At 34.5% G+C, this 27,769-nt stretch overlaps 1 protein-coding gene across 2 annotated transcripts in view; it reads right to left on the reverse strand.

The window, feature by feature from the left end:
* Nucleotides 1–954: 954 nt before the first annotated feature.
* The window catches only part of LOC149782103 (uncharacterized), a 69,295-nt gene continuing 42,480 nt past the window's right edge, over nt 955–27,769 (reverse strand). The window contains exons 11-14 of one of the 2 annotated variants that reach the window (XM_089933545.1): nt 27,237–27,287; nt 24,261–24,302; nt 11,439–11,669; nt 955–11,085 (exon numbers count right to left, since the gene is read on the reverse strand). In XM_089933545.1, coding sequence (XP_089789671.1) covers nt 10,127–11,085; nt 11,439–11,669; nt 24,261–24,302; nt 27,237–27,287 — 1,283 coding nt within the window. In that variant the 3' untranslated portion in view covers nt 955–10,126. Of the gene's footprint in view, nt 11,086–11,438; nt 11,670–24,260; nt 24,318–27,236; nt 27,288–27,769 lie in introns of both variants that reach the window. The other variant, XM_089933544.1, reaches the window with a different exon arrangement.

Consider the following 27,769-nt stretch of genomic DNA (forward strand, 5'->3'; position numbering starts at 1 on the left):
TTTGAGGTCTCTCTGTCTGAAAAGAGCATGCTAATTGATATGAGTATTTTGAGGTCTCTCTATCTGTAGAGAGCATGCTAATTGATATGAGTATTTTGAGGTCTCTCTGTCTGTAGAGAGCATGCTAATTGATATGAGTATTTTGAGGTCTCTCTGTCTGTAGAGAGCATGCTAATTGATATGAGTATTTTGAGGTCTCTCTGTAGAGAGCATGCTAATTGATATGAGTATTTTGAGGTCTCTCTGTAGAGAGCATGCTAATTGATATGAGTATTTTGAGGTCTCTCTGTCTGTAGAGAGCATGCTAATTGATATGAGTGGAAGTAGTAACTGAAGTATTTATGGGATCTGGTGAATTCCTGTCTCAAGCAGATATCACTATAACTGCTACCTTAAGGTCAGCAGTTAACTAATGCTTTATAGATAAAAATGTTTTAGGATTTGTGAGGTAATAGTAGTTCTTCTAAGGTATTATGATCAGGTAATGTATTTAAAGAAGAAACAGAAAAACCGGGATCACCTTTACAAGTTTTTATTAATATGTTAGTAAATCCCTCAACCCCTATAACTTAAATGGCTCTGTTCTAATCAACAATCATTAACAATTCAAGCCATACATGTAACTGTAGCATTACAAGGGGGGCTTGTGTATATGGGAGTGATTGGAACTGATGTGTGCATTTCTAACTCAAAAATAAAAAGGATTAAAATGAAAGCGGGACAGGGGACAATAAACTTGTTTCATGGGGGGTGTATGCTAATTGAATGGGCAAGCATTGGTGGTCTTTGTTTTCCTTTAAATGGCTAGGAAAATTAAATGATTGATTTTTAGATCACCTATTGTTTGGTGCTTAGATCATGATGTCTATGCCAACTGACTGAGTAAACACGTTGGCTACTGTTTACCCTAGATTTAACAAGGAATGTATACAATGCATTATAGACAAACTCAAAGAAGTCTAATTGCTTTATTGTTGTTAGATCAACAGTACTCAGGAAAAGCACTCATCTGCTCATCCTGACTGGGTAAAAATTAGCTGTAATAATTTGTAATAATTTCAAAATAAAGCTCAATGCATTTTCTACCCCTAACAAGTGCCAAACATAAACATTGCTTAACATTTGGCATGCATCAGTTATAAATACCTTATGCCTAATCTGCCAATGTTGTTGCCACTCCAGGACAATTGTTGCAAAGAAAATGCCTTTGTTTTCTGTTTTTTTGTGTACACCAAAATGAAAGATTGATACTAAATTTGTAAATATTATGAATATAAAAATTGATTTGCCAGTTTTACATTTAGACCTTAACTTTTTAATGCTGTTTGAATAACAGTGACACTTTTTAGTAATTCAGGCATCATTTTCATTTCATGAAGGATTCCCTTTCAATAAGCTATCACATCTTTACGAGTCAGAGCTCTTTAGAAATAAAAAGACAAAGAAAGTCAAAATAGTGCAATTTTTCATCTGGATAGGCAATACTGCAGTTGCTACAGTCATCACCATTTGTTTTCAAGACATAAGCTGTATCTGTTAGCAGATTGTCACGCCAAAGTGAAGATGCCAGCAGATATTTCTAGAAGCATGTACCATAATTACTTTTCAAAAGAAAACTGTTGTCAATTTGGATATGAGATGAGTACAAAATGTCTCAGCCAATTCCCAACAACTTTTGCACAATGCATGCTGTTGTAATCTGTTTATAAAGCAGATAATGGCATGACAACAGCCAATTGGTTAAAATTTAGTTGTGGTAATGACATAGAATTGTTCCAGTTATGTTTGCCAATCAGCAATCTTCCTTTTAATGACATCTGCTTGAAGCTCTCTAGAATTGAGGTTTGACTGAAATGGATCATTTAGTCTGAAAGTTGGTGGAAATTAAGATGGTTGGCTTTCTTCTTTCAAATGTAAATTACTGAAATTTGTCTTCTGAAAAGTACTTACATGCATAATATATATGCTGGCATCGTTACTTTAGTTTGACTGTATAAATAAAGACACACAGTCTTGAAAATACTGGTGATCTTGGGCAAGTGTAACAGTGTGTGACCAGACAAAAATCATAAAATTTTGACATGCTTAGTCTCCGAACTTCCTCCATATCTAACTCATAAAGATGTGTGATAGCTTGCTGAAAAGGAAACCTACGACACATAGAATACTGAAAGGTTTCACTGTAAACATGAATACCACTAATAAGTTACTTTTAATCAATGAAATTGAAACTGCTTACATTTTTGTACAAAAATACGTTTATCAGAACAACAATTTGGGAGAATGTTGAAAACAATAACAAAATTTATTAAGATTCATTACTAGATTATGTGCAGGTAAAATGGAAACCAAATTGGCAAGACTGAAACACAAGCAATGGAATAAAAGAGAAGGCATCAATGAATACATAAAGGCTACACTGTATATAAATACACAGACATATCATACAAATTATATGTCAACATTCAAATTATGTATAACCAAGACTTATTATTATGTAAGTAAATTCATTGCATACAACGACTGACAGAAAATGATAAATACTTGCATAGGAGGACACAAACTAACAAAAAGACAGAGTGGAGAAAAAACAAATATCTAAATATAATGTACGACACAAATGAATGGACAATCAGAGCAATTAAATATGAGATCCATAATTGAAAATATCTCTTTTCTTGATATATTTCTTTTTAATTTTGGAAGAGTGAATTGTGAATTGCTTATATATTGCACATATATCAAAAGAGGGCAATTAATCAAGAAATACAAGTTTATCATGGAAAGTACATGCTAAATATAACAGTAAAACATTTACTCATATTTAAAACTTATTATTATGATATAGTGTTATCACTCAAAGAAACTACAGAATAATAGTTATTACAACCCTATTTATATTACAACTGTAAAATAGTGTGGGTAATACACACAAAAAGATCATAACAATGAAGTAAATCTTAGAAAAGGTGTTTTCTGCATTATATTGGGCCAGTCAGAAACCAGCTGAGGGTAAATTTAGTGGACACATTAAAAATACTTCCAATAAAGGCTAAATTCAGTTTTTTAAAAAGGAATCTAAGGTAGGATATATCAAATAACTGTGCTCCTAATTATTTTTTTACAGTCACTCTTTTCCAGCAGAGGCAGCAGAGTAACACAACCAGTCTTAAATGCCTGATGGTAAAACTATAAAATAAAATAGCCCCTTTCATCAGATGGTTTCTTAAAACTGAACAGTTCCAATCCTCTGTAACCAGCTCAGGAAAAGGACAGGGATAAATGCATGTAGGATAGGAAACTGAGACTTTAGGATGCGGCAGCAGTAACACTATTAATCAACAATAACACATTAGCCTAGTTTTACAGGGGTTTGAAGTGCCTGAATTTAGTAAAATGGAGAGTTTTTGTGAAGGGAAACATTAATATGTACAGTATCATATTATAATATGCCACACTTAATGATTTGTGTATAAAAGGGGGAATAAAAACTTCAAAAATGTAAGTATTACAAAACATAAGGGAATACACCACTTAATAGGAAAAAGTTTATTTGATAAAATTAGTTCCATGTATTTGAAAGGATCAAATCGGTGATACCATCATATAGGAGAGTGTTAAAATAAGAGTCATTCCAAAGGACTGATGCTCTAGAGGCCAAACAATATTTCCAAGAATCCATGAGAAGTAAATTTTTAATGTTCTTTATTTCTTTTTAATTGGTGAGTATTGAAACCATTTGAAATATTACTGAAAAACTCCAACATACCAAATTTGGTAATCTTAACGTGTTCACAGCTACCTGTCTGTGCAGTACACATTTCATTGTCATAACCTTTGACCTTTAATCTGATATGATCCTATATAGAAAATCAGTAAACTTATCTAAGATAATGTCCAGAAAAACTCACATGCTAAGTTTGGTTAAATCTAAAAATTTAATTGTGAAATAATATTGATTAAAAAAAGAGGCATCATTCAGGTTAATCATGAGATATATCCAGAAACTGGGATTTACAAAAAAAATCCATTTTTATATTTATTTTTTCATACTCACAACCAAATAAAGCTAAAATCTGAGTTAACACCTTGAACCTTAACATCAATGTCAGAATGCTCACTACTGACTTGTTCATTGGAATGCAAGTAAACAAAAAGTCTAGTCAAAATTAACTTGAATGTATGCACTCAAAAAGTACAAAAATGCAAGCATCAACTTTTGACTTGACTCCTAGGTCAAGTATGTCTTGTTTTCAAAATTCCTTCACAAACGTGTGGGGATATGCTGATGGTCAGATATGCACCAATCTCAGTCAGGGCCAACTGAGCATTGCAAAGTGTTTCAGTGAAAATCTCACATCAATGTTGTTGTTGTTGTAGGGTTTAACGCCATTTTTCAGCACACGATAGGCTATACATGGCGGCCAGTATTAATGGTGGAGGAAGAACCCGGGAAATCCCCGGAAAGAACCACCGACCCTCGAGAAGCTACTGGCAAGCTTTCTCACATATCCACATTGGCCGAATCCGAGACTCGAACCCATGCAGACAGAGGTGAGATGGCAGTGATCCGTAACGGAGAGCGCTTTAGACCACTCGGCCACTCGGGGCCCCTCACATCAATGCAACCAATTATGCAAACAGAGTAATAATAACAAGATTTTCAGTGGTCAATCTAGTTACATGGTGGAGGTTAGATGAACCCTATTCTCAATCAGAACCAGGTATATATTTATATAATAGTGTTTTAATAAAACCCTCATGTCAATAAAACTAAACAGTCAGAAGAAGTAGCCATTTAGATATTTTAAGATGGCATTTACATCAGCATTATTGTAATATAGGAGGAACCATATATTGCAGGAAAGACATGTTCTTTTTTTTTACAGTTCTGGTCAAGTAGCTGTTACAAAAATTTCAAATTTGTTAATCACATAAAGTGAGAAGTGTTTTAGTTAAAACCCCATGTCAGTATGAAAATCCCTTCCACACATGTAGGGAACAAAAGTTTTTCAAGATGGCCACCATTATCTATACAATTTTGATGGCAGCCACTTTAAATGTCAAATTGGTAACATTTTCATTTACATGCAACCACAATCATAAGAAGTCAAGTAAAAACTTCATGTTAACTTAACTATGTTCTTAGGAGTAGCTACAACAAGAATTTCAAGATGGTCCCTGTGAGAGCCACGCTGTTATGTCCAAGGGACACCATTTTCAGTTAGGACCAACTAGACATCACAAGAAATTACTTTAGGTTTAAACCGATGTCAAAATTTTCAATATGGCCACCATAGTATCATATCCATGGTGGCTATATTGGAAGTCAAATCGGTGCCATTTTTTTTAAGGATCAACTAGACGTCATCATGGAATAGGGCAAGAAAATAACTTGGTGATGCATTAGAGTGATTATATGTAATGGATTTCCTTGATGAGTATAGCATTACCTAAAGTATCTGTTTTTAGATCTTGACTAATAGCAAATGAGTATCTCACTGTAGATCATTTGCAGCGAGATAACCATATTTCATTATGAGCATGGGTATTGTAACCTTGGGTCTTGCACTTGTTTTTTTGCAGTATTTATAAGATGTATATTCTATATGTGGACACAGCGATTCCAAGATCTTGTCAGCAAGCGTCTACTTTACAATTTACTACAGCCATATGGCTGGCAGTTTACTCGTAGCTAGCAAAATGGTGACATAGCCTGGCAGCATAGCAAGCAAAAGGGAAGCAAAGTTGGCAGTGTGACCTCAAGTAGATACAAGGCAATATGAGTGACAGTGCACCTTATAATTGGCAACATGGCAACATTGTTGGAACAAGACAACATAGTTGGCAATAGGGAAGCATGGTTGGAAACAGAGTAACATATTTTACAGTAAAGCAACATAGTTGGTAACAGAGCAGTATGATTGGCAACACAGCAGTGTGACTGGAAAGAGGACAGAGGAACCAGAGGATAAGGTCATTCCAAGGATGTGAATTTTGAACTGCATATCATGAATCTTGAAATGAGAATTCTGAATGTTAACAATGCATATGGTTACATGAACTACAAGCACCTTTTTATTAAAAACATATTCACATTATGGCTAATATAAAAACTCACTAGCAGTATAAGAACATCAATATCATATCATTTAGTGAATTTTTGCATATATACATGGGAGGGTTAGATTCATCTTTTGTTGTTATGTCATGGTGTGTAAGGCAAAGCAGATCATATCCCTCTTTCAAGTCTTACCAGAGTATTTTATTTTCATTATCTTTTTTCCACATTTCATTGATGCATTAATATTTATGATGAGGATTTGTAGACACGACCCACATACTACATTATCATAATCATTTCATTCGCATAAATTGTATTCAGTGTTTTTACTTAATCCATGCACATCTGGTTTCAATCTTGTTACAGGCATCTTAAGAAGTCCTTTGGGAAAACAACAAACATCCATTACAGGCATCTTAAAAAGTCCTTTGGGAAAACAACAAACATCCATTCAGGAGATGTAATAGGATTTTCAAGATCATGAATGTCAGATCATCATTAATTTTTATTTAGGATGAGCTGGACAACTGAAAAAGTATTTTGGTGAAAAACCCATGTAGATGTGGTCATCAGTGTTCAAAATTAATGATAGGATCCTCAAGATGACCACCACAGCATCCATAATGGACGTCTGAGTGGCAACATATCAATTTAGGACCAACCCCCAGACTTTGCTATGAATGTGTAAGTAAAATCTCATGGTAATTCTCTAATTAGCTAAGACTTTTGTCAATTAAAGCTTTCTAGATGAGTGACAAATGTCAATAAAACTAGTCCCCTGATGGGACTGGCACACTTCTGGCCAAAAAGAATCTCCATGAATCAAGATAAGTCTGTTTCTTCATTTATATTGCCGAATACTGAAACCATCCCTGATACCCTTGATTCATTCCAATACGCCTAATTTATAACAAAACTATTTTTTGTATGCCTATCTACTGAAGAGGAGCAGCAATGATAGGATTTTCAAGATGGCCACCATTTTTTTATACGATTAACTCTATGCCAATTGAGGTCTTTTACTGTAAACCCTATGTCAGTATAACCATCCTTGCATGAGTAGAGATAATAAGATTTACAAGATGACCACAGGGACAGATGTATTTGATGTCAGATTGATATCATTTTCATTTAGGACCCAGATCTGACTGAAACCCATGTCAATATGACCATACACTCAGGAGTATTGCTGATAACAAGAAATTTCAAGATGGCTGCTGTGGGGGCATAATGCTATCAGATTGACACCATTTTCATTTTTTATATCTGTAAGACATAAGTAAGCTTGTAGTGAAAACCCCACATTGATGTAATTAGCCGTTTAGTAGCAGTGATTAACATAAGAATTTCAAGATTACTACTTTGGTGGTCATATTGAATGTGCAATGGCACTAGTTTTGCTTAGAACCAATTAGACTAGACCTGGGATGAATGTGTTTGTAAATTTTCTCTCAGTAGTTTAGGAAATGTGGGCAATAATTTGTGCTAATGGAATTGAGCAAAAGGCACATAACCAGCAGTGCAAAAAAATTATAGGGTTCTAAATGTTTAAGTAATTGGACTTTTATAATAATAGCCTCTCTATTCTAATGCTATCTGATGCTAATGACATGCCTTTCATCACAGATCTTGAATGTAGTAAAATATAACAGTATTTCTATACAAAGAGAGTTCTGATGCTGGACAACTCTTATAAGACTACATATAAACAGGACATAATGAATGAGGACCATATGGATTGTTGATACCAAAAGATGTTATGATTAAGACGTTATGATTACATATCAAGCATCAAGTTTCTATTCTGCTTGCTTGCACAAAATGACAAAAGTATTATAATGAGCCAAGCAACCAACCAATCAATGGAAAGTTCCTTTCCTACATCACTCATTTTTGTGAAAATACAAAATATGCAGCAAAGCAAATAACATCTAACCAATAGACAGCAATATTACGAGCATGTCAACAAATATTAAAGCCATAAATTTGCAATCCTATTCATGGATGGAAGTAAAATAACTAAAAAGTGTGAGGGGTCACATTAACTGAATCCATTTCTAAAAATAGATGATGTTAGTGTGTCATCAATTTTAACTCGTCGTTGTGTGCCAGATCAGTTGGAAAGAAAGATTAAGTTCATTCATATATCAACTTTAATGTTTCACTAATCATTAACAAATAGCTGAGGAACTGCTTTATTGGCAAAAATGAAATTGAACGTCAAAGTTTTGATTTTATTATATATTTAGATTTTGATAATATTTGCAGTTGAGGTGTCATTAGTTACAAACATTTCAAACACAGTAAAACCACCTTCACAAAAACATATTTTCTCGAGTTATCCATGGTCTCACTTGACCTGCAGGATATACTAAAGCATATTATGTGTGTGTGCTTTGGATTTTTAACGTAGCTTTAACAATTTTCCAGTCATATTGCTATGATATCTGCAGTGTGACAGTTTATAGTGATGTCTAGCACTGGGGCATCATGCCAGACATGTAGCAAGATGTCCCACCCAGTCACATTATCCTGACACCAGGCTGACCAGTCCTAACACTAAGCTCTTAATCCTGAGCATCAAGCAAGGCAGCTGTTAGTACCATTTTTGTAAGTCTTTGGCATGACTAGGCCAGGGATCGAGCCCATGATCTCTCGCATCCGAGGTGGACGCTCTAACCACTAGGCCACTGGAGCAGTACTAAAACATATTAAAGGTTATTACAAACATAATATAGTGAGTGGAATGATACGTGGCAATTAGCACAAATAAAACCACAGATATTATATTTTTAGCTTGATCTTGATTAGCTTGGTGCTTTATCATAGTGACATTGCTGCACCATGGAATGATGATTTTGAATGCATTAATTTCAAAATGGAATCATCAGATAATGAGTTGGGTGTTACAGGCTTAAATACATTTACCAAATTAAAATCTTCACGTTTATCATTGTATTTTCCTTCATTACATGTATTTTTGGAGGATTGCCATACAGATATGCAATATACAAAATAAAAGTTAATTTAATTTTCAAGATTATTCTTGCAATTTATAAACATCAGTTATTTGTTTATTCATATAAACAAACATACAATTATACTGTTATCAAGTGTATTCAAATGTATGAACATACAGTTGTACATTTTTTCATTGTACTAAGCCACTATAAAATTTGACACCTCATCCACATTTCATTTGAACAAAAGTGGAACAGGGATAGACCTTTTGAACAGTATATTGGTCTTCAGTGTGCAGGTGAAAGCTGGCACATTAAAATAACTGTATCTGTAACTGACACACTGAAACAAATTAATAATTTTCACTGACGATAAAATGAAGGCTGTTGTTTTAAATCATTACAAGTATTTTAGAAATGCTTGCTGTTACCATGGCAACCAATGTTTTAACAGTTTCTTTATGTTTTATATCAAAGTATTTGCACGTTAAAATCAGACTGAAATAATATATTTAATCATTGTTTGGATCACTTCCTGTAGTCATGGAATCGACCTACAAAGGCAAATACACAATAAATGCTTCATGTGTACGTAGGGGTATTATTTTTCTTGGCGTTTATACATAGAATAACAAATAGAAAGAAACAAAATTTCTTGAAAATTTCATATTAGTTGGGTCATTTTATGTTGATATCATTGTTTTAATTTAAATCATTTGTTTTTTAAAGGTATATTAAAACATCTGAGTTATGTACTATGAAAAAAATACATTAAAATTTTTTCTACCATATTTGTTACCATGCCAACAGACAAGTAAAAACTGCTGCACTCTTTTGTTGCCAAAAATATAAAGCTTGTTACTCCATATGTCTAATAGTTACTTTTTATCAAACTAGAACAAAAGCTATGTAAAATATCCTTTCCTGAATACAACATGGCTATTAGATTGTCATTTTTTGTGTCTGTGCCAAAAATCATGAGGAAATCAGGAGTTAAATAACAGAAATTACTGAAAAGGAAAGGGAACCAGACTAGGTTTGATTAACACTTCTTAACTCACATTAGTGAAAATTGTTTGATCTAAAAACGTTTATAATAAAATTATTTCTGGTGCAGAGCTGGACATGAAACACTTCTTTTATATTTTTTCAGAGTATATTCTGCCAAGACTAAGGATTTCAATGAATGAAGAGAAAAGAATTCTGTAAAGTTTGGAACTCTGGCATCATCTACACCACTAACATCAGTAAACATACATTCCGTCCCCAAAGAAGAATCACCCTGACAACACTGGAGTGGTTCTCTTCCAAAATGAGCAGTCCTGCCTACTGTTGGGTAGGTTTCTACCTGTGGTCCAATATGTTTGCCTGTCTTGGAATTTGAATATAGAAGAGACTCCATGGACAAGGAAGAAGACCTGTTCATAAAGCTGAAAGCCTTAAAGGATGAACATAATGGTGATGGCATCACATGAGATATCTTTGCCTCATCAAGGAACACTGCACCCACACCATTTTTTTGTTTCTTGTCTTCCCCTTTTCCCTGAGATGGACACCCTGAGTTTGAAGTAGAAGCTGCATCTAACTTACTGACGAAATTTAGTTTTCTGTTCTTGGCTGTCTTCATTCTTCCCAGAGATTTAGTTTCTAACTTGTTCATACAATCCTGATCTTTCCTACTGGACCCAACTCCTGTTGATTGTTCATATTCTGTAGGTACATCTCTCTGCAGGACAATCTCCTTTACATGTGTTCTCTCAATATCCCAGAACTGGCATTCCTGAGATTGATGATCCCGTAGTGAGTCCATTTCAGGCTGCATATTTACCTCATTCCTGCTGACTTCATTTGTCTTGTTTTTTCTAACTCCTCTTCCTTGTGCTGATGAACCTATTTGTGGAACAATCGCATTCAAATCCGTTTTTTTCAGAGCTGGGATTTCGGGTCCTGAGTTTTTATTATTTAATGAGTTGGCTTCATTATCAATAGAATTGGTTGCAACAGCAGCAACACCATTCTGCTTCCTTGCCTTGGTATGGACTTGGGCGCTTGGTAAATTGGCTGTAATAGAGAGAAAATGAGGTTCATATTGGCATTATAGATATCACTAATTTGAGAAATATTGGCTTTTACAATAATTGTTTTTGCATTAGCCCATGTGATAATAAATTTATTAAAGTGAATTTTTTTTGCATGCCTTTGTATGCATGCAATAGGATAAAATAAATAGAAAAAGAGATCAAATTTAACAAATTATAGTGATGAATCCATGCCTTAAGAGGTTTTCTTTGCAAATAGGAATTTCAAAGTCTGCTCAGTAATCACATTTCATACGTGTAAATCTTTTAATCCAAAGCATTTCAAATTACTTATTTGTTAAGTCTACCATGCAAGGGTGCATACAAATACTCTACCTCTTGTTGATATGTAGGGCTCTTTCCTAACTGTATTGTCAACAGCCTCAACATGCATGCTATTGGCACCATTTCCTTGAGCAGTATGTTTGCTTGATTGCTGTAATATTGTATGTATATCATCTGTGTCAGGTACCTGCCATTCAGTTGTCTCCCTCAGATGGCCAACTTCTTGTAAAAGACTTTCTGTGTTGAGCTCAGGAAATGAGTTTAAGTCATTAAAATGTGGATCTGTAAAAAAAAATACTATTTAAACATATATTTGTAGTGATAACTGATTATTGCAAAATACACCATGACAAAAAGCTCAAATAATGGTAGGCCATATTGTTGGTTGCATTTTAATTGTTTCAAGTTCTCTACAGTTGTGGATGATAATGTCTTACACTGGAAACTGGACTGAGCTAGTATTTGAGTGGCTGATATGTAAAGTTAACAGTACTGTGAATTCACTGTTTGAGTGCTACACATTTTCATCAAAATTGTGCAACAAACACAACTTTAAAAGCCTGACAAACAATTACCATTACCTATATATATATAATTAGGAATATATAATTAGGATCTCCTTCTGTAATTTTCTAATATATAAACTTGAAAAAAAATGTATTTTTTAAAACTGTAACAATTGATCTAAAAAAAGTAAATGAATTCAAATACTATTTTAATCTGATTTAAATATATTTGATGAATTAAAATACCATACATATGAAACTTTCTAACTCACAGCTAGGATATATGGTCTGATAACAGCCTGTGCCCCCCTAATGGACCATTTTGTTTTAAAACAACACTGTCTAAAGTGCCAGCCACCATGAAATAAGTCACAATAATCAAATTTAAATAAAACAGTTTTCACATTGTCACATTAATTTACGCCTTCATGAACAAAATGAGATGTAAATTTATTCTGCATTTCTAACATATACAGCAGGGCTTGGAAGATTCCAGTGTTGCAGGTCAAATTGTTTGTGCCAGTTTTCAATAAGTTGAATCTGATGCAAACAAATCGCGTAGTGCACCAACAGATCAGGGTCTATGTTATTTATTCTACTGATTACTCCTAATGAGCTGCATAAACTAAAATCTGCCAGAACAATATGTGATGGCAGATCAATATATGTACAGTTTGCAGTTGGACTTGACTTATATGTGAGTATATATGATAACAAATGAGTGTGTGTGTGTGTGTGTGTGTGTGTGTGTGAGAAGGATTGTTAACGTAGCATTAACAATTTTTCAGTCATATCGCTATGATGTTTGCAGTGTGGCAGTTTATTGTGATGTCTAGCACTGGGGCATCATGCCGCAGACATTTAGCATGATGTCCCACCCAGTCACATTATTCTGACACCAGGCCGACCAGTCCTAACACTAACCTCTTAATGCTGAGCGCCAAGCGAGGCAGCTGTTTGTACCATTTTTGTAAGTCTTTGGTATGACTCAGTCAGGGATCGAACCCACAACCTCCTGCTTCCGGTAAATACAGTTTAGTGGATAAGCAGATAATCTAAATACCATGAATCCAAACTGACTGGATCCTCATTAATATGCATGGCTCTCACTCATTATCAAACTCATTAATATGCATGGCTCTTGCTCATTATCCAAATCATTAATATGCATGGGTATCACTGATTATCAAACTCATTAATATGCATGGCTCTCACTCATTATCAAAGACATTAATATGTATGGCTCTTGCTCATTATTAAACTCATTAATATGCATGGATCTCACTCATAATCAAGTTCATTAATATACATGACCCTAATTAATTATCAAATTCATTAATATGCATGGCTCTCACTCATTACCAAACTCATTAATATGCATGGCTCTCACATATAATCAAACTCATCAAATATGCATGGGACTCACTCATTATCAAGCTCAATAATATGCATGGCTGTAACTCATTATCAAACTCATTAATAAGCATGGGTCTCACTCATTATTTAACACATTAATATACATGGCTCTTGCTCATTATCAAACTCATTAATATGCATGGACCTCACTCATTATCAAACTCAATAATATGCATGGCTCTTGCTAATTATCAAACGGATTTGCAAATATCTCACTCATTATCAAACTCATTAATATGCATGGCTCTCACTCATTATCAAAATAATTAATATGCATGGTTCTCACTCATTATCAAACTCATTAATATGCATGGATCTCATTATCAAACTCATTAATATGCATGGATCTCACTCATTATCAAACTCATGAATATGCATGGGTCTCAGTCATTATCAAACTCAATAATATGTATGGATCTCATTCATTATCAAACTCATTAATACGCATGGTTCTCACTCATCAACTCATTAATATGCATGTCTCTCATTAACACACTCATTAATATGCATGGTTATTACTCATTATCAAACTCATTAATATGCATAGCTCTTGCTCATTATCAAAATCATTAATATTCAAAAATCTTGCTCATTATCAAACTCATTAGTACGCATGGCTCTCACTCATTAACAAACTCATTAATATGCATGGCTCTCACTCATTATCAAAAACATTAATATGCATGGTTCTTGGACATTATCAAACTCGTTAACATGCATGGCCCTCACTCATTATCAAGCGCATCAATATGCATGGCTCCTGCTCATTATCAAATTCATTAATATTCATGGCTCTCACACATTATCAAACTCATTAATATGGAAAGCTCTCATTCATTACCAAACTCCTTAATATGCATGGACCTCACTCATTATCAAACTCATTAATATGAATGGATCCTGCTCATTATCAAATTCATTAATATTCATGGTTCTCACTCATTATCAAACTCATTAATATGCATGGCTCTCATTCATTATCAAACTCATTAATATGCATGGCTCCAACTCATTATCAAACTCATTAATATGCATGGATCTCACTCATTATCAAACTCATTAGTATGCATTGCTCTCAGTCATTATCAAACTCAATAATATGCATGGATCTCACTCATTATCAAAATCGTTAATATTCATTGATCACATTCATTATCAAACTCATTAATATGGATGGATCTTGTTCATTATCAAAATCATTAATATTCATGGCTATTGCTCATTCTCAAACTCATTAATATGCATGGCTCTCACTCATTAACAAACTCATTAATATGCATGGCTCTCACTCATCAACTCATTAATATGCATATCTGTCATTAACAAACTCATTAATATGCATGACCCTCACTCATTATCAAGCACATTAATATGTATGGCTCTCACTCATCAACTCATTAATATGCACGTCTCTCATTATAAAACTCATTAATATGCATGGACCTCACTCATTATCAAACTCATTAATATGAATGGCTCTTGCTCATTGTCAAATTCATTAATATACATGGATCTCACTCATTATCAAACTCATTAATATGCATAGCTCTCACTCATCAACTCATTAATATGCATGTTACTCATTAACAAACTCATTAATATGCATGGCTATCACTCATTATCTAACACATTAATATGCATGGTTCTTAAACATTATCAAACTCATTAACATGCATGATTTTTGCTCATTATCAAGCTCATTAGTATGCATGGCTCTCACTCATTATCAAACTCATTAATATGCATAGCTCTTGCTCATTATCAAAATCATTAATGTTCATGGCTCTTGCTCATTATCAAACTCATTAGTATGCATGGCTCTCACTCATTATCAAACTCATTAATATGCATTAATCTCACTCATTATCAAACTCATTAATATGCGTGGCTCTCTGCCATTATCAAACTCAATAATATGCAAGAATCCCACTCATTATCAAAGTCATTAATATGAATGGCTCTTGCTCATTATCAAACTCATTAATATGCATGGCTCTCATTCACTATCAAACTCATTAATATGCATGGCTCTCATTCACTATCAAACTCATTACTATGTATGGCTGTCACTCATTATCAAACTCATTAATATATATGGCTCTTGGTGATTATCAAACTCATTAATATGCATAATTCTCTCTCTTTATAATAATCATTAATATGCATGGTTCTCACTCATTATCAAACTCATTTATATGCATGGCTCTCACTCATTATCAAACTCATTAGTATGCATGGCTCTCAGTCATTATCAAACTCTAATATGCATAGATCTCACTCATTATCAAACTCATTAATATGAATGGCTCTTGCGCATTATCAAAATCATTAATATTCATGAATCACATTCATTATCAAATTCATTAATATGCATGGCTCTTACTCATTATCAAATTTATAAATATGGATGGATCTTGCTCATTATCAAAATCATTAATAACGAACGATGCTTGATCATTTTGTACTGTTGGATCAATGCATAGGTAGATTACGGAGTGTGCACATTGTTTCAGATCACGAAGAGCACGTGATATCTGACCACCTCCCTATCCTTACTTCCCTTCGTACAGTGACCTGTGGGAGAGACTTCAGACAGTCTATGAAGAGAAACAACATAGCCTGGAATACATTAAATGCTGATATCTTGAAACAATATCAATCTGAGCTGAACCTTTGCCTGAAAACTTTAGATATAGATACTATTTCGGACAATGTTGATAGCTTTTACGGGCACATTGTTAATGCAATACAGCAGTCAAGCGACATCGCACTTCCAAAGTCTAAATTCAATTATCATGCCAAACCATACTGGTCAAATGAACTCAAAGAAGCACATAAACTTCAAAGACAAGCTAGGTATTCTTGGATAAATGAGGGAAGATCAAGGGGTAGTCACTATAATTCTTACAGAGAATATAAAGATAAGAAGAGAGACTTTAGAAACGTTCAAAAACTGGCTGTGGAAAAATATATGGGGGAGGTGTATGAAGAAATTAAAAAAGCACATGAATGCGATGTAAGACACTTTTGGAAAATGATCAACGTTAAGAGAGGGAACAATATAAATTTTTGTCAGGAACTATCAACAGATGGAGTCGGTGTCCGTGATGATGATTCCATCACAAATGGCTTTGCCAGATACTATGAGGACATTCACATGCTGAATTTTAACCATAGTTTTGATGGAAACTTTTATGAATTTATAGAGAGAGAATTAAATCGGGGTCTACAGGACGGAGTAAGCCATATCAAGGCCTTAGAGACCAGTATCAGTTTAAACGAAGTAAGAGAAATCATTAAAAGTCTAAAGAAATCAAAAGCATCCGGCCATGATCAAATTTGCAATGAACATTTGATCTATGGCAGCGACTACCTCATCGAGTGTATGACAATTTTATTTACTCGGATGACTGATCAATCTTACATACCTGTAGATTGCAAAAAAAGGGTTAGTAATACCACTGTACAAAGGTAACAGAAAATCAAAGAACTCCCTCGAAAGTTACAGGCCTGTTACTTTACTGCCTGTTATCTACAAAACCTTTGAGAAAATTATTCATGAACGTTTGATAACTTGGCTCAAAGATACTAATTCTAGCATACCCAGTTCACAACAACATGGTTACCAAAAAGGTTTAGGCTGCACAACAGTGAGTTTTGTGCTGTTGCAATCAGTACAATATAATGTAAACATGGGTTCATAGGTTTTTGCTGCTTTTCTTGATACAAAAAAGGCATTTGATACCGTGTGGCACAAAGGACTGCTTTTTAAATTATTCATGTTGGGAATTACGGGTAAATCCCTTTTGATATTTTTTAACATGTATACAAAATTACAGAGTAAAGTTCTTGTAAATGGCCAATTTTCAGATTGGTTCTCAATTGGCCAAGGAGTGAGACAAGGGGGTGTTTTGTCAACCTTGATGTACACAATATTTATAAATGACTTGCTGCTACAGTTAGAAAATAGTGGATTTGGAGCAAAGATGGGATCCTTAGCTGTGGGAAATCCAACCCTAGCTGATGACATTTCACTTTTGGCTATATATCCTAGCAATCTACAAAAGCTTTAGATATAGCATACGACTACAGTAACAAGTGTCACAAAGTCATACATTATCATTTTCGGTCCCCAATACAAGAATTATATCAATATGAAATGGTATCTTGGCCCATCATGTTTGACGGTTACTGACTCGGCTACACACCTGGGTCACCGGATTAACTCAAAGCTGACGTCGCATGATGCAATACTCGATGCATGCAAGAAAGAAAAAAATCTTTTCGCGGTCTGTTTGGTATTGGCATTAAACCGAATGGTCTAAATCCTTTGGTTGCTGCAAATGTAATTAAAAAGATCAGACATTGCCCTGGGAATGCTAGGATGGACATCAGCGCAGTCCGAAATTGATAGAAGAAAATTGATGTTTTTACACAGATTGTGTTTGATGCCTAACAATGTACGTACTAAACGTGTGTTTAACGTTGCATTATTTCACTTCATTTTGAGCAGATGCATGTCAAGCTACGGGTTAATTTCAAATTTATATTATACCTCAAAGAAGTTTGACTTGCTCGGGTATCTAACTGATTATTTGCATCATTCTGAAATTCCAGATAAACATAATTGGAAAGAAATTGTAAGGACAAGAAATGGTTGGTCTTGAAAATAGCCTCTGGAGAGTTCGTATGTCTAATCAAGCAGATTTTGATAGATTCTCTTCGATACACGAATACTTATGATCTGCCTCAGTGTGGCAGTCGGCTAGAACCAGACAACACACTAAGGTATTTACATATGTAGCTAAACTATGGGCTGCTGTTCCTCAAACACAGCTTGATACGTGTATTAGATGTGGGAATGTTTATACAGACTTGATACTTCATTGTTGTGTTAGTTGTCCTTATATGTCGAATTTTAGAAACTCTTTCTGTGATTTCCTTACTGATAAATTTCCACTGAGCCTGCACATTATGTTATTTAATGCAGAAGATGAGCTGCAACTACAATATCTTTTAGGTAAAAGGTTACCATCAGGTGTAATTGACAAAGAAAACTCCAAGCTATTCGTCCTGTATGCAGCATACTTTGTCATGCTGTTTGCAGCTATCTTCTTTAATAAGGTACTGAAACTTGCAACTTATGCAGTTGACGAACACTTTGTTGACTGATATAGTGTAAGAATTTGTATTCATAAAAAAAAAATTTATATTTGTTTTTTGTTTTTTTTTTTATAAAAAAAACTTATTTATTGATTGTACTCATTATCAAACTCATTAATATGCATAGCTCTCACTCATTATCAAACTCATTAATATGCATGGCTCCAACTCATTATCAAACTCATTAATATGCATGGATCTCACTCATCAACTCATTAATATGCATGTTACTCATTAACAAACTCATTAATATGCATGGCTATCACTCATTATCTAGCACATTAATATGCATGGTTCTTGCACATTATCAAACTAATTAACATGCATGATTTTTGCTCATTATCAAACTCATTAGTATGCATGGCTCTCACTCATTATCAAACTCATTAATATGCATGGGTCTCACTCATTATCAAACTCATTAACATGCATGATTTTTGCTCATTATCAAACTCATTAGTATGCACGGCTCTCACCCATTATCAAACTCATTAATATGCATGGCTCTCACTCATCAACTCATTAATATGCATGTTACTCATTAACAAACTCATTAATATGCATGGCTATCACTCATTATCTAGAACATTAATATGCTGTTGTTGTTGTTGTTGTGGGGTTTAACGCCATTTTTCAGCACAAGATAGGCTATACATGGCGGCCAGTATTAATGGTGGAGGAAGAACCCGGAAAACCCTGGAAAGAACCACCGACCCACGAGAAGCTACTGGCAAGCTTTCTCACATGCCCACATTGGCTGAATCTTGGACTCGAACCGCCGCAGACAGAGGTGAGATGGCAGTGATCCGTAAAGAAGAGCGCTTTAGACCACTCGGCCACTCGGGGCCCCCATTAATATGCATGGTTCTTGCACATTATCAAACTCATTAACATGCATGATTTTTGCTTATTATCAAACTCATTAATATGCATGGCTCTCACTCATTATCAAACTTATTAATATGCATAGCGCTTGCTCATTATCAAAATCATTAATATTCATGGCTCTTGCTGATTATCAAACTCATTAGTATGCATGGCTCTCACTCATTCTCAAACTCATTAATATGCATGGTTCTCACTCATTATCAAACTCATTAATATGCATGGCTCTCACTCATCAACTCATTAATATGCATGTCTCTCATTAACAAACTCATTAATATGCATGGCTATCACTCATTATCGAACTCATTAATATGCATGGTTCTTGCTCATTATCAAACTCATTAATATTCATGGATCTCACTCATTATCAAACTCATTAATATGCATAACGCTTGCTTATTATCAGAATCATTAATATTCATGGCTCTTGCTGATTATCAAACCATTAATATGCATGGGTCTCACTCATTATCAAACTCATTAATATGCATGGGTCGCACTCATTATCAAACTCATTAACATGCATGGTTCTCACTCAACTCATTAATATGCATGTCTCTCATTATCAAACTCATTAATATGCATGGCTCATGCTCATTATCAAACTCATTAATATGCATGGATCTCATTCACTGTCAAACTCATTAATGTGCATGGCTCTCAATCATTATCAATATCATTAATATGCATGGCTCTTGCTCATTATCAAACTCATTAATATGCATGGGTCTCACTCATTATCAAACTCATTAACATGCATGGCTCTCACTCATCAACTCATTAATATGCATGTCTCTCATTATCAAACTCATTAATATGCATGGGTCATGCTCATTATCAAACTCATTAATATGCATGGATCTCATTCACTGTCAAACTCATTAATGTGCATGACTCTCAATCATTATCAATATCATTAATATGCATGGCTCTTGCTCATTATCAAACTCATTAATATTCATGGCTCTCACTCATTATCAAACTCATTAATACTCACTGATGTGAGATCCTGAGGTTTGAAGCCTACAAACCAAAATCTGATTAGAGATATGGACACCAGAGCTTTCACAAACTCAGCCCATCAGATGGAAGATCATGTCATTAATATATTTGGTAGTCACTCATAATCAAAGTCACAAGATACACCATTCACAACAGTATGTTTATGTATAATTCCTCTGAAGTCTATCTGCTCCTGTGGAGTTAAATTACTTTTATGAATGCATGTTGACATGTTATGCAATTGTTTCTGTGTGTCTGTACTGAAATGTGAATAATATTCATAAAAATAGGGGTGAAAAATTTGATACCTACAGAAAGAGAAAGAAAATACATTATGGTCCCCATTATATTCCCATATTTAGTAAGTTAACTCCAAAATATGCTACTTTGTCATGAAGTAAACAGTTCTCACATTGAGGTACAAAACACTGTTGGGGCCCCGATTGGCCGAGTGGTCTAAAGCGCTCTCCATCACAGATCACTACCATCTCACCTCTGTCTGTGTGGGTTCGAGTCTCAGGCTCAGCCAATGTGTATATGTGAGAAAGCTTTCCAGTAGCTTCTTGTGGGTCGGTGGTTCTTTCCAGGGATTTTCCCGGGTTCTTCCTGCACCATTAATACTGTCCACCATGTATAGCCTCTCTTGTGGTCAAAAATGGCATTAAACTCTATAACAACAACAACAAAACACAGTTACCTCCCTCTCCAAACTCAGCATTACATACAATACTAAGTGATAAATATGGAAAAAGGAAGGAAATATAATGAAGCTAATGCATAATTTTTTTTAAATACATACAAAGAAACAGAGAAGTATAATACATGTGGCTGACTGCACCAATAAAAAATATCAGTTTTTCTTAAGGGAGCAGGGGACAGTTTTGATGCACAAATTTAATGCTGCATTCACCAGCTTAGTATAATACAATATAATAATAATATGATACAAGCTTACATTCCATATCTGATCAAAACATTATTAGAAATAAGATCTCTAGAGTGTTCACAAATTCAACCGAATCGGATGGAAGATCACCTCATTAACATGCATAGACATCACTCACAGTTGAATTCATCCGAAATTATGATAATATTAGCCTACAAACCAAATATAATGATACAATATGGACAAACAATGGATGACGGACAAGGGGTCACACCATAAGTTCACTACAGGATATTGGCCAGGTCAGCTAAAAATAGGACAATACTTAGCATCAAAGAGCATCTCTATTGTAACAAGTCTGCTTGAAATATCTTAAATGGTTTGAGAGTTATGCTTCAAATGAAAATTGTAGATGGACAGACAAATGGACATCACCACAGCTATATCCCCATCTCATATATAAATAAGATGGACTTGTATACAACCTCCAGCCCCACTAAAATGTCTGCTACATTAAGACAATTATCGTGGAAGATTTAATTATAGGAAATTCATATTTATAAATTATACTGGAAAATAATAACCATGATGAGTTTTGCTTCTAAAATTTAGGTGTGGTTGGTGGATGAATGAGGAACAAACAGATCAAAAATGTTACAAATATTCTAAACTGGAGAATTGTGAACAGCAAATGGCATAATTACTTCGGAATCACTAGTTTTAAAATGTGTACCAAATTTCAGACTGATATCCTAAATGGTTTTGGAGTGTTGCTCCATAACAAAATTTTGAATAATGGATTGATGGATGAAGAAAAATTTGAATGAATATTTTAACAAAAGTCCATTAAAGGAACTGATGCGTTACTGAGCAAAAATAATTTTCAGTGATTTAGGATAACACCATATCTTCCTTTTAACCGATGAGTACTGAAACAATATCTGATATTTAGTGACAATAAAAGTTTCAAATTAGCTGCTCTGGAGGATATATTGGCAGTCAGATTGGCACCATTTTCATCTAGAATACAGTAGACATAATTAAAAGTCTCTTGTTCAACACCCCATTTCATAATGATCATCCATTCAGGTGTAGTAGTGATGATTCGATTTCAAGCGAGCTGTCCTAGTAATCATATTGGCTGTATGACTGGCACCATTTGCATTTATGACCAACTAGGTTACATAAGAAGTCTATATGTCAGAACCCCATTCTGATATACCATCCATTGGGGAGGAGTAAAGATAAGAATATTTGTAAGATAGCCACCATGATAGCCTTAATAAGGATTAGTCATTTTCATTTAGGACCAACTAGACACCATATGAATTCTTCAGATGAAAACTCCTTGTCAAAATGACTTGCCATTTAAGAGAAGTAGTGAAAACTAGATTTTCAAGATGGCCACATATTGGATAGCAGATCAGAACCAGTTTAATCTAGGATCAACAAATAAAATAAGAATTCTTTAAGTGAAAGCCCCATGTTGAGCATTAATTCAGAAGAAGCAGTGATAGCAAGATTTTAAAACTAGCCACTGTAACAACCAAACCAGATATCAGATTGGTACCATTTTCATTTAGGACTAACTATGCATCATACAAAGTCTTCTGGTGCAAATCCTATGACAGTATGACTTTCTGTTCAGAAGGAGTAGTGATAATAGGATTGTCAAATGGCTACTTTGGTGGTCATAATGAACTTCAGATCAGCACCATTTTAGTTCAGGACCAGATGGACATCATATTAAGTCTTCAGTAGGTGTAGGGTAAGATTGTTAAGAAGACTGATGTGGCAGCCATATTGGACATAAGATCAAAACCATTTTCATTTAGATTTAGGACCAACTAGTGACCATATCATTTAGTGAAAACTCCATGCCGATATGACTATCCATGTAGAAAGTGTAGTGATATGATTTTCAAGATGGCCACTGTGGCCATATTGGATGTCCAAGCGGCACCATATCTCCATGATTAGTCTAATATGTCCACCAAATATCACAGAGATATCTTATAGTTTTGCTCCAGAAATAATGTTGTTGGTTAAATGCCATTTTTCAGCACATGATAGGCTATACATGGTGGAAGAATGACTTAGAAAACCTCCCGAGAAGAACCACCAACCCATGGGAAGCTACTGGCAAGCTTTTTCACATACTCGAAATGGCAGAGGTTGAGGCTTAAATCCACTTGGACACATGTGAGATGTAAGTGATCTGTAAAGGTGAGTACCTTATACCACTCGATCACCTGAGGCCATCCAGAAGTGAAAGTGTACATAAAGAAGGGATAGACTGATAAATGAACAAAAGCAAAAATATATCTAAAATGAAGAACTTTGAGTAGATAAAAGCACATCTGAACTCTTAATCAAATAGTTTAGCAGCGATGGGGAAGTAAAGAACGGTTTGGGAGTTATAGTCTGGAAACCAAAATGATTAGAGACAGATTACAAACTGACAAAAAGATACCTGTATTCCACCATATTACATACTAGGGGAATAAAAAGTTTATGTACATGATCATTTGGATACTTATTTCATTGACCAATGAACAGTACATTATACGCCTGCCCCCTGCCCCATTCTTAATAGTCTTCTATTTTCATGGCAATCCTCGACGTAATTTAGGAGGAGTAGTGACAGCAAATCTGTGCAAGATTAGGATAGACAACCAATATACAACAGGCATGTGATCAATATAATTAACAATACAGTGAAATAATTCAGTGAAAAAAGAATGCCCAGTTGGGCATGCTCCTGGTGAAGTGCACCTGCCTGGCAGGTTTTGAAACTTGACCCAGCCAATGGATTTTTCCTGTTGGTGTTCTGTGTGCACCTAGACTACCCTTAAGAAATCGACCTTCGAAAGTTAAATATTTTGATGATGCTCCAATTATGATGGACAGCATTGAGTTAAGGTAGGAGGACATAACTTGTCATAGTTATGGAGGTTACACATCCAACAATGACTAAGGTCTGGTTAAAAATAAAAATCAAAGGAAGCATACTGAATGAGACCTCTTCTTGAGATGCTGCAGGACTTGGACCATCTGGAAGTAGATTATCTATAATAAAAATATAATTCTTTTTTAAAAAAATTGTGAACAAATATAAATTAATAAGAATCATACATGTACTTGTTAAAATGCATGTCACTTAATATTTTCTTGCCCAATGCTACTCCTTCTTGTGGATCAGTGGTTCTTCCTGGGGTTCCCTGGTTCTTCCTCCACCAGTTACACTGGCTACCATGTATAGCCTATCTTGTGTTGAAAAATGGAATTAATTCCTACAACAAGAACAACAACCCAATGGTGCTCCACTTTTTGTGGTCCTGTTTTCTTTTATTTATACTAAGTCAAGATTTATAAAATTGCAGGTGAATACTTTACTTTGGAAATACAGCCATCAATAAAGTCAAGTTCAGCTTCACAACAATCATAATATTCTTGTTGGCTTGAACAGAAGAGTCTGAAAAAATACAATGCTTATAAATGACAGTTTTATTATACAATCCAGTGTGTAATATGGAGTCATACTGGTGAAATTTCATTTTTTTCTCATTCCTATATTCTCACATGTGAAAAATATATCCTTATATTTTCACATGTGAAAAAATATCCCTATATTTTTGAATGTGAAAAAATATAAGATTTCCCATCATGCCATGTGATGCTTGATTGTGTGTACCTACAGAAGTTTTACCTGCAACAACAACAAAAACATGTTGTGAGCAATAAATAGAAACTGACTTACATATCAGCATATTGATATAGAAATTAATCTTTGATAATGAAATCTGACTATATGCCATAAGTGTCGCGCTGAAGTTATTTCCACTTACTTCCTTGACAACAAAAACAAAATCCTTGACAACAAAAACAAAATGTGATGCATTGTTTTTAGTCAGGGTCCAGTAGTTTACAAAATGACAAAAATGTAATACATGTATAATGCGACAGATTATGTCAAGCCAATCCTACGGCTTTCGTAAGTGATATATATTATAAGATCTGGCTATGAAAGTGAGGTGAATTTCCAAAAAGGGGGTGGGGGTGAGTGATGCACCATGGAGCAAGTTTAATCTTTTAAAATTCTATTCTGGAGCAAGTCTGCTATATAATAAAAAGAAAATGTTCTTTTCCTATGTTAATATTGGATATATTTCATCTTGTGGTACCAAAACCTATATATTATAGCTTGAGGCTTTGCCACTCATTAAAATATGTTTTTGTTACCATACGATACAACATATCCAGCATCAATATAGGAACAGAAAATATCCTCTATTTATTAAAAATCTACCAGAAGAATAAAGATTAGGTACCAGGTTTTCAACACTTAGTTGCTTTAAAATGGGTGTAACTACTGTGTGGATTTTATTTAAAAACTGATATCAATACAGTAAAATGTCTGCATCTGTTATTGCATGAAAACAATTGTTGCACATTATGGTTACTTACTCTTGATTTTTTCAGTATTATTAATGCTACTCGTTGAAAAATATTTCTTGTATTTTAATGTTTTTTTTCTGCAACTAACAAAAATACTGTACAGAATAGAATATGACCATGTGATAACTGTTTTGTGTGGCGACTGGATATGACCATATACAGAACGTAATGTATAAACATTTTAACAATTCATAACTGAAATTCTTCCTGATTTCTACTATAAACAGAGATGAAATATTGGTAAGAAAGTAGTAACTTGATTACTCATGGTCATTAAAGTGAAATTTGTGAAACTTTGATGGATAAGCATAAAAAATCCTCTTGCTTTTATTGACTGTAATTGATATCTAAAAGTATAAATTTAGACCCAAACCAACTCCAGCTGATAGCAACCTAGGGAGTTCATAATCTGTAATCCATTACATTTAATACAAGTTGTTTAAACCCAATCAACCTCATTTGATAGTGACTTAGGAAGATCATAATCTGTAATCCATTACATATTGTACAAGTCCTTGGACCCACTCAATTCTATCTTATAGCAACCCATGGAGTTCATAATCTGTAATTCATGACATATGGTACAACCTTAAACCCACTCAATCCCATTTAATAGCAACCCAGGGAGTTCATAATCTGTAATCCATTACATATTGTACAAGTCCTTGGACCCACTCAATCCCATTTAATAGCAACCCATGGAGTTCATAATCTGTAACTCATTACATACAGTACAACCTTAAACCCACTCAATCCCATTTAATAGCAACCCAGGGAGTTCATAATCTGTAATCCATTACATATTGTACAAGTCCTTGGACCCACTCAATCCCATTTAATAGCAACCCAGGGAGTTCATAATCTCTAATTCATTACATACAGTACAACCTTAAACCCACTCAATCCCATTTAATAGCAACCCAGGGAGTTCATAATCTGTAATTCAGTACATATTGTACAAGTCCTTGGACCCACTCAATCCCATCTGATAGCAACCCATGGAGTTCATAATCTGTAATCCATTACATATTGTACATGTCCTTGGACCCACTCAATCCCATCTGATAGCAACCCAGGGAGTTCATAATCCGTAATCCATTACATATTGTATAAGTCCTTGGACCCACTCAATCCCATTTAATAGCAACCCATGGAGTTCATAATCTGTAATCCATTACATATTGTATAAGTCCTTGGACCCACTCAATCCAATTTAATAGCAACCCATGAAGTTCATAATCTGTAATCCATTATTATAATACAAGTCTACTTACATTACTGATAAAAAGCTCAGTCAAAGCTGTCTGCAATTGACCTTTGACCTACCACGGTCCCAAGAGGAAAGAACTAAACACAATATCTTGCATAGGCTACCATATGAGTAAGTAAAATACACAAAGTATACCAATAGTCAATTACATCCTCAGGTGCAAAAGGCATCAAATGGAAGATGGACAAACAGACAGAGGAACAGACAGAGATTATCTCAATGTTGTTAGATTATTTGATTTGGAATTTGTGATAGCATACCTGTTATGGCAACATCATGAGGTGGTGAATGACTATCTGGTGGAGTGCCAGCTGGAGAAAAAAAATTAAAATTAGAAATCAAAAACTGAGTGGCAAACAGTTTGTTAGCTTATCTTTAATCTTTGCCCACTGAATATCAAATTATCTTTTTTTCACCTATAAAATTTATTTTCTGGCTGCTAATCAACATCTTATCTTAAATGTAGTGGTGTTTAAAAATGGCCCAGAACAGCAAATGAAATAATACTTACCTCAGTGACAGAGCTTTCAAGTTACTAGGCAACCATCAAAAGTAATGAAGTGTCAATGCTCTGTCCCAAAGGGCATTAGAATAGAAGTAAATAGAAGGGAAGTGAACTGGACCTTGAATCTAAGGAAATTTAACTGTAACAAATGAGATGCCATCTAATTCAGACATATAACTGCTTCACGGAGCAACAATGCATCTGAAACAGTTTTTAAGATGTAAAGCACACAAAGAAAATCTTAAAATACTGACCCATGACCTCAATACTGAAGATAGGCCCACAGAT

This window comes from Sinohyriopsis cumingii, chromosome 15 (assembly GCF_028554795.1).
Source record: "Sinohyriopsis cumingii isolate HCF-2022 chromosome 15, ASM2855479v2, whole genome shotgun sequence".
In the NCBI taxonomy this organism is placed as follows: domain Eukaryota; kingdom Metazoa; phylum Mollusca; class Bivalvia; order Unionida; family Unionidae; genus Sinohyriopsis; species Sinohyriopsis cumingii.